The 9,207-nt window shown below is 34.7% G+C and overlaps 1 protein-coding gene across 1 annotated transcript in view; it reads left to right on the top strand.

Moving 5' to 3' along the window:
- LOC107689201 (coronin-6-like) overlaps positions 1-9,207 on the top strand; it is a 16,095-nt gene that overhangs the window by 1,825 nt on the left and 5,063 nt on the right. Inside the window, exons 2-9 of the mRNA XM_016487132.1 lie at positions 1,140-1,339; positions 4,140-4,262; positions 5,930-6,059; positions 6,191-6,369; positions 6,452-6,571; positions 7,378-7,482; positions 7,559-7,704; positions 8,001-8,058. Coding sequence (XP_016342618.1) covers positions 1,142-1,339; positions 4,140-4,262; positions 5,930-6,059; positions 6,191-6,369; positions 6,452-6,571; positions 7,378-7,482; positions 7,559-7,704; positions 8,001-8,058 — 1,059 coding nt within the window. The 5' untranslated portion in view covers positions 1,140-1,141. The remainder of the gene's footprint in view (positions 1-1,139; positions 1,340-4,139; positions 4,263-5,929; positions 6,060-6,190; positions 6,370-6,451; positions 6,572-7,377; positions 7,483-7,558; positions 7,705-8,000; positions 8,059-9,207) is intronic.

Below are 9,207 nucleotides of genomic sequence, written 5' to 3'. Positions count from 1 at the left end.
TGGAAGACCAAAAAAAGTAGTTTCGCTTTCACAACGAAGCACACAGCGTCTTCAGGATATGGCGGCGGCAACAATACTACAGTGAGAATAAAAGTTACGCCTTCTTTCTTTGCGTGAACATTTGGGCGGTGTTATGCAAATCTTCCCACAGAGCGACGTAGATATGTGGGGGCGTGCTAGAACGAGTCGTTTTAGGTAGGCGTGGCTGACTCAACTTTTATAAAGAATATCTCTTTGGATTTGAAACTTTAGTCTTTGCAACTTTACAGATCTTCTTTATGCACCAAGAGCTTGTAACACTCCAAAGAGAAAGGAAACATTGAAATCGCATCATATGACCCCTTTAACTTCTGCTGTCACCTTAGAAAGGTGGTACTCACGTATGATAGTGATTTCAACCCTGTGGCTCATTTCTAATTGGTTAAACTGACAGTGTTATCATTCAGTCCGAGTTACAATTCTCCTGATCTGCTAAATGTTTTTAAGCTTTTGCCTAAGAGCCATGGCTTGTGTTCTCTATTGTTCAATAGGAGCTATTTAGGGTGCTTTTGTGTTGATGATGCAGATTGTGTGTCTGTTTGTTTATGTCAATCATCTGTTGCTTCCACAAATAATTCTCTCTACAACTTGGAAAATACAAGGATTTTAAAAGGAAATAATTACTCTACAATGTACATTAATATGTTTATACCTGTCACCATAGTATTTCCTCATCATTATTTTCAAATTATGATTTCCATTATTAATATGTATTACAATATGCATAATATGTATAGCGATGTGTATTAATGTATCTTAATATGAAGAGGCTATATTTAAAACTTTAAAAAGGCCATTATTCAAGGAGTAATAAATACCAGAAAATAATATATCTAACTGACATTAATAAAGCAAAGCAATATTTTACTGTCAATGTCATTAACAAATATGTTTTTTAATAAATGATCGATAATTACAATTGAATTACACATTATTAAGCCAGCTGCAATCAAATATACATTTAATTTAATATACATTTAACAGTTTGATAGGGATTACTAAGCAGCTTTTCCACGGAGTGTACATCAAATAATTCTTAAATATTCTGTGTTATTTAGGCTATTATATACACATTCAATATGTGTCTCTGTTTTTCACAGCCATGAGTCGCAGCATTGTGCGCCAGAGTAAATTCCGGCATGTTTTTGGGCAAGCGGTGAAAACGGATCAAACTTATGATGATATCCGGGTTTCCAAAGTGACATGGGACAGTTCCTTCTGTGCAGTTAACCCAAAGTTTCTGGCAGTTATAGTGGAGTCCAGTGGAGGCGGGGCCTTTCTGGTTCTGCTGCTCTCAAAGGTGAGTGGCTTGAGGAGAAAACTACTAAAACATGTACAATCGTACAGCCTTTGTCTATTCTTCATCGGGCTATATTTATGGGTATGTTTGTTCAAGAGCCTCAGCCGTGACTCATGTTAAGGGTGCCCATCCCCCACAGGGCTTCCATTTCACCCTCATAGAGGCAAAGTTTTGAACCCCATGGAAACAGGGTACACAACTTGCATATGTTGTCTGAATCTTCTTCTGTGACATTCCGAAGCTGAGTTTAGAGATGATAAGTAAGCGTTATTGAGTTGATGTAATCCCCATCATGCATTGCCATGTCCTCTTATCTGTTACTTAGCAGCTTGCATTTGCAGTATCGGCAAACCAATGGAAATCAGTATGCCTATATAATGATCATTTGTACATTATAACATTTTATCACAAATACTGATGGAACTATGAAAATAGTAAGCATGTTTTACAACATCAGATTTCTATTAAAGTCCAGTAAAATCATATCATTAGTATGTCATCATATGGGTTTATATCTTCTTTCTTCTGTCATTTGCTGGTTTCTTCAGAATGCACCCATATGTACTAGACATTTCCACCTAGTGGAACTACTATAATGGGCTCATCATTAAACTGACATTGACAAATTTAAGCATAACCATGACGTTTCTGCTGTGATTTCACATAATATATAGATTAGATTATATGTAATGAGCAACTATTTCTCATAAAATTTAAAATATATATATACATTTTGGTAACAGGGTTGAATTTGATGAACACAACCTTATTTTTCTGTAAAATTTGAGAAAATAGAATGAGCTGGGCTTTTAGTGATCATTTTAGTGATTGTTCACAGGTGTAGTTTATCATATTTATTGATGAACAGATTTGACTAAATTTTAGACAAAGAGTTTTGACTGCATTATGAATAGTAAGCTACTTATTTTGTGTAAAATTTTGCTTGAAAAGTGTGAGTGTGCTATCTTTCTTTAAAATGAATGCCACTTGGTTTGATATTTTTGTAATTTTATTTGGTATTTTTAAATGTAGTTTAAGTGTTCAAATAGCTACGTTTGGGACTACAGTATAAAGATCGGTAACGCTTTATTTTAAAGTGTCCTTGTTACACATGTTACATGTACTTACTATTGTAATAACAATAAATTATGCATAATTACATGCAAGTAACCCTAAGACAAACCCTAATCCTAACCCTAACCATATAGTAAGTACACGTAGTTAATTAATATTACTCAGTACTTAAATGGATAACTACACTGTAACAAGGACACCTTAAAATAGTGTAACTTAAAGTATAAAAATATAGTTTTGATGTAGGTTACACACTCAAACAGGTCTTCCACATTGGAAACTATTGTAGAAATGTTGAGTTTGGCATTAAAAAGCATCTTACATTACTTCTAGTTGATGCTAATGCATGTGTGACCTTTGTGCAATCAAAGTCAAGGGTAATATATTGATCCACAGCAGTATATCACATCATTATTTTAATTTTTTTGTGAGTTTGTCTTGATTCTCTAAGGGTCCATCATCAGTTAATGCCCTTTTAGTATAGCCTCTGCCGAGTCACAAGCATATATCAGCAGGCCTGGAAAGATACCCTATAAATACCCAGCTAGCCATCTCCCCTGCGCTCAGTCTCAGCAGGCCAAAAGAAAAACTCCCTTTTCAACGCCTCATCACAGAGTTATAAATACATACCAGCAGAATGAGGAGGGGAGTGACTGGAGGAGGAGCAGCCGAACACAGAACCAACACGTGCTCACACCAGCTCCACACGAATAACAAAATAACATTAAAAGAAGTTACATCAGAATCCCTAAAGTATAATTATGCTTTGATAACATCAGTTTAGAAATACATGCCAGGGACTTTACAAAATAACTTGAAATTGCAAAACAAACAAGAAGTCAAATATTTTTTGTGTCAAGGAAAGGCAGAGCTTAACCTTCAGAAAATGTTGATTGTCAACCTCAGGAGGTCAAAATAAATATTAAACAAGCTGCTTCATTTTCTATTCATTGTGCATCATTGACATTGACAATGTTATTCACATTGCAACAAAACCTGGGATATATCTACATGTTTAAAACCCAGGTTTATGTGTTTTTGTAACACCAAACATTAAATAAATATTTATAGATAATAAATACTTGTTTCCCATTAATTAAATATTTGTTTGATATTTTTTAAACTGTGGTAACATGGTTGAACATAGCTTTCAATTTCTGTACAATTTGAGAAAATGGAATGAGCCTGGGTGATACTTCCTGGAAATACTTCCTGGGTGTCACTATTTTAACAATTTTCCATGTTTTCTAATAAGGGGGAAATTATCCAGTGACAGGGCTGTGCATGTGCATTTAAATGTGCATGCATGCAGCAAAAAAGCTAAAAGTTTTTGGATTACAAAAAAATGATACTGGTAAGAATAAATTACTTATATATATATATATATATATATATATAATGGCCTTAAAAAAATATTAAGCAACTCTTCAATATTTATAATAAGAAGAAATATTTCTTGAGCATCATATCACTGAAGACTGGAGTAGCCTAATGGCTAATGAAAATTCAGCTTTCTCATTACAGGAATAAATTACATTTTAAAATATATTGTAATAGAAAGCAGTCATTTTTAAATTTCAGTATTTTACAATAGTATTTTTTATACATTTTTTATCAAATAAATGTAGACTAAGAAAAATATTGTTTATATTAAGACCATATACTGACTTTATATGCGTCTCAATACTTAACATGATCTTTTATTCCTTGTTTTAATATGCCATAGGTGGGTCGAGTGGACAAAAACTATCCTCTAGTGATTGGACACTCAGGGCCTGTTCTGGACATTGACTGGTGTCCTCACAATGACAATATCCTGGCCAGCTGCTCTGAAGACACCACTGCCATGGTAATCATCATGACAGACATTCATAAACATCTCCATTGCCTGCCAGCCAATAGCCTTGTAGTCATGAACATGTTTCAGTTGCATTTTTACAAACGAATGAAGCATGTCTCCATATATACCTACTCACACTAGAGGGAAAGATCACGGTGACAGACAATAGTGTTAATATGAAGGGTGATGACTGGAGTTAACGGTTCGGGCATGGGACAGGAGCTGCTATTTATAAACATGTTAGAAAGGCACTCTTGGCCAGAAACCTGTTCACAAATAAGCCAGTGGTATTGACAGACAAGGAAAGATGGGTCTAAGTTGTCTATAGGGATGAGTCATTTCATTTTCAGAACACACTGGAACATGTGCAACATGTGCAAACACTTCTGTATACAGTGACCTCATGAAGTATTTGGACGCCTAAGCCACACTTAAAAGTGTATAAATGTCATTACATTAGATAAAAATAAATAAATAAATCAAATCAAAGTTACATTTATCTTAAAGGTAACACAAAAGAATTTCAAGTTAAAATGACAAAACACTACACTGTAAAAAGAAAATACTATTTCAGTCTTTCTACTTTAAAATGTTACTTTTGATTCAATGTTACTTGCAGTTTTTTGTATTATTTGTGAAATTTATGAGCAATTTCTAAGCAAAAACAGTTTCAAAGTAAATCCTACACCAGTTTTTTTTTCAGTGTATGTCACTGTTCAAAATTAAGACAAATAAAACGACACCTTTTAGAACACCTGTGTGAACCTGATCAAAAGTGGTTCAGAAAAGTGAAGTTGCTTCTGAGACAAGCTCTAGAAGTAACCAAGTGCTTCGCAGTTACTTGGTTTGATGTTTTGTATCTACTGCAGTGGCATTCAAACGTTTTAAATGTGAGTATAAATGCTGAAAGTATTATACAGTCTATTGAAAACAAATATAGGATGCATTTCCCCAAAGTTACGCAAGACGATATAGAGATATTATAATATATGAAGGCTATTAGTGCTATTTCATTACATTACATTACAAACGTGAATGGCATGCACCGTATGCACTGCTGTTAGAAGAGTTTAACTGCAGCTGTCATCTCTGCTGGCATTGCTGCTGTGCTCACTGGTTACCAAAGGAACTTTCCTACAATGTACTGCAAACCAATATATAAGTATACCCAGATAGTTTAATCCATTTACTGTAAAAATTATTGTTTGAAGTTGCAAATAAAACAAAGATTACTGCAAAATTGTTCCTACACCTGTTGTTTTTCAGTCTAGGCTGATAGATTATTCTTGTTTAAGTACTCTATTATGGTACTACAGAAAAATTGTAACAAAAAGAATTTGCAATAAATACAACTAGTATCATTACAAAATTTTATTAGCAACATTGTGGTCAATCAACCTTCCACAGACTTGATGAAGTTTGAGTAGTGTGCGGGATTTTTCTACATTCTAACATGCTTAAAGCAGATGAACATGTATGTATGGCTTTACAATATTTATTTTTATGTTTTTTTTTAATAATTATGTTAATAAATATAAAAATGTTTAAGTCATCCAGATTGCAGGATGATCTAAAAAAATATTAAAATTAATTATAATAAAATATTAAATATTTGAAAGTTTGTTGAGGCCCCTCTGTTTGGGAACCATTGCTTTAATAGAATTGTGTTTACTCAGGTATGGCAGATCCCTGACCACACTCCCTCTCGTCCCATCAGCGAGCCCATTGTGGTACTGGAGGGTCACTCTAAACGCGTGGGCATCATCAAATGGCACCCCACTGCCCGCAACATACTCCTCACTGCAGGTAAAGATCAGTACAGTAGACACCAACTTCTTACATTAAAAGTGTATAAAAATAAGATTACTTCATTTCATTGGAATTAAATTAGAAGCAGTGGAAAGTCTTTGTTTCCATTCAGTTTGCTTTTGTCTCAGGCAGTGATAATCTGATCATCATCTGGAATGTGGGCACTGGAGAACCCTTGATCACAATGGATGACCATCCTGATCTCATCTATAATGTCAGCTGGAACTACAACGGTAGCCTGTTCTGCACAACCTGCAAGGACCGTCGCCTCCGAGTGTGCGATCCCCGGAAAAACAAGGTGGTGGCGGTAAGTATTATAGCAGAGAAAAGAAGAAAAACCTCACGGCTCTTTGTAAACATGGACATTATGGACATTTTTTCTTCTGTAGGAAAGACTGTCCCCACATGAGGGTATCCGGCCAATGAGAGCCATTTTTACCAAAGAGGGCAACATTTTCACCACAGGTTTCACCAGGATGAGCCAGAGAGAGCTTGGCCTGTGGGATCCGGTAATGGAGCAAAATGAAAAGGATAGTATATTTACTTACCTTCATGTTATTCCATACCCATTTTGCTATGGTTAATCTTCAATTCAAGTTAAAATATTCTTTTAAATATTATAAATTATTATAAAATATTTATAAAATATATATATAAAATAAATTCAAAAACATTATGAAGTCATCGTAAAATTAATCTGTATGAATTGAGTGGTGTAATCCAAGTCTTAGGAAGAGATATGTTCGCTTTATAAGATTTTATTAACATATAAACACATACATATAGCACATCGCATGGTAAACATGGAAGCTTGTGTGTATGTCACACGCTAGAACAAACTTCATTGGTTCTCCTGCGTAATGCATACATGTTTGAGCTTTCATGTTTACCTTATGTGACTTGCTCTATGTATGTGTTCCAATCATTGTTTAGATGTAAATAGAAGTCTAAATGAAATCTGCTTATCACATAAAGTGATCATGTCTCTTCAAAATTATTATTTTTTTGATGCCTTTGTGACCTTATTGGATATTCTAAGTATTGGTTACCTGGGCTTTCAGTGGACAGAAAGAAACCTCTCAGGTTTCACTGAAATACCTTCCTTTGTGACTCGATTAGCCGAAGTTTTATGGGTTTGGAACAATATAAGGGTGATTAAATGGTGACAGAATTTTCATTTATGCATTTAAGACTCATTAATAATTAATTTGATTGATTTTATTCTATTAGTTTTTTCTGTGTCTTGATCAGTTTTATTTCATTGCCCTTGTTTTCTTTCAAATCACTGATGGTGTTCATTTCTGTCATTGTTTAGACTAATTTTGAAGAGCCCATAGCACTACTGGAGCTGGACACAAGTAATGGAGTTTTATTGCCTTTTTATGATTCAGACACTAACATCGTGTATCTCAGTGGCAAGGTATGACTCCATGTTTCATCTTCATTTGTTATCATACTCAGGCTGGAACGGTAAAGTTGTTTCTGTGTCTCCACAGGGTGACAGCAGTGTTCGGTATTTTGAGATCACAGAGGAGCCTCCCTATGTGCATTACATCAGCACATTCAGTAGCAAGGAGCCACAGAGAGGAATGGGCTTCATGCCCAAAAGAGGAGTGGATGTCAGCAAGTGTGAGATTGCCAGGTCAGTTTTGCATGGTTATACTGGTTGATATGGATGTGTGTTAGTTACTTTAAAATGTACAGTGTACAGAAATACCATATATCTACACTACCATTCAAAAGTTTGGGGTCAGTGATTTATACTTTTATTCAGCAGGGACACATTAAATTTATGAAAAGTGACAGTAAAGATATTTGTAATGTTACAAAAGATTTATATTTAAAAGAAATACTGTTCTTTTAAGCTTTGAGCATTGAGGGTTGAGCATTCCTGAGGGTTGAGCATTCCTGAAGCTGAACCTTTATTATTTCTCATAGATTATATAAACTCCATGAAAGAAAGTGTGAGCCTATTATGATGACAGTACCCAGAAAGGTAAGCACATACTCTTTGTTTAGGGTTTTTTCAATCCTGAACCACTATGAACACAAAATTGAAGTATTGAAAACCAAAAGTTGGTTATATGATGATGAACTACAGTGGCATGCGAAAGTTTGGGAACCCCTTGTGAATCTGTGAAAATGTGAATAATTTTAGCAAAATAAGAGAGATCATACAAAATGCATGTTATTTTTTATTTAGTACTGTCCTCAGTAAGATATTTTACATAAAATATGTTTACATATAGTCCACAAGACAAAAAAATAGCTGAAATTATTCAAATAACCCCCTTTAAAAGTTCGGGAACCCTTGGTTCTTAATACTGTGTGTGGTTAGCTGGATGATCTACCACTGTTTTTTGTTTTGTGATGGTTGTTCATGAGTCCCTTGTTTGTTCTGAACAGTTAAACTGAGCACTGTTCTTCAGAAAAATCCTCCATGTCCTGCAGATTCTTCAGTTTTCCAGCATCTTTTGCATATTTGAACCCTTTCCAGCAGTGACTGTATGATTTTGAGATCCATCTTTTCACACTGAGGACAATTGAGGGACTCAAACACAACTATTAAGGAAGGTTCAAACGCTCACTGATGCTTCAGAAGGAAACGCGATGCATTAAGATTTAAACTTTTGAACAGGATGAAGATGTCCAAATTTTTCTTATTTTGTTGAAATATCATTTTTTTCCATTTAGTACTGCCCTTCGGAATCAACAGAAGATACTTGCATGTTTGCCGGAAGACAAATTAAGTACAATTTACCTTGATCTTCAAATTCAAAAATTTGTTTTGACTCTTAATGCATGGTGTTTTCTTCTGGAGCATTAGTGAATGTTTGAATCTTTTTAATAGTTGTGTTTGAGTCCCTCAATTGTCCTCAGTGTGAAAAGATGGATCTCAAAATCATACAGTCACTGCTGGAAAGGGTTAAAATATGCAAAAGATGCTGGAAAACTGAAGAATCTGCAGGACATGGACGATTTTTCTGAAGAACAGTGCTCAGTTTAACTGTTCAGAACAAACAAGGGACTCATGAACAACCATCACAAAACAAAAAACAGTGGTAGATCATCCAGCTAACCACACACAGTATTAAGAACCAAGGGTTCCCAAACTTTTGAATGGGGTTATTTTAATAATTTCAGC

Source organism: Sinocyclocheilus anshuiensis, unplaced genomic scaffold (genome assembly GCF_001515605.1).
Source record: "Sinocyclocheilus anshuiensis isolate Anshui unplaced genomic scaffold, SAMN03320099.WGS_v1.1 scaffold966, whole genome shotgun sequence".
Taxonomy (NCBI): Eukaryota; Metazoa; Chordata; class Actinopteri; order Cypriniformes; family Cyprinidae; genus Sinocyclocheilus; species Sinocyclocheilus anshuiensis.
The sequence above is the reverse complement of the archived record's forward strand: the minus strand, read 5'-3'. Positions and strand labels throughout refer to the sequence as shown.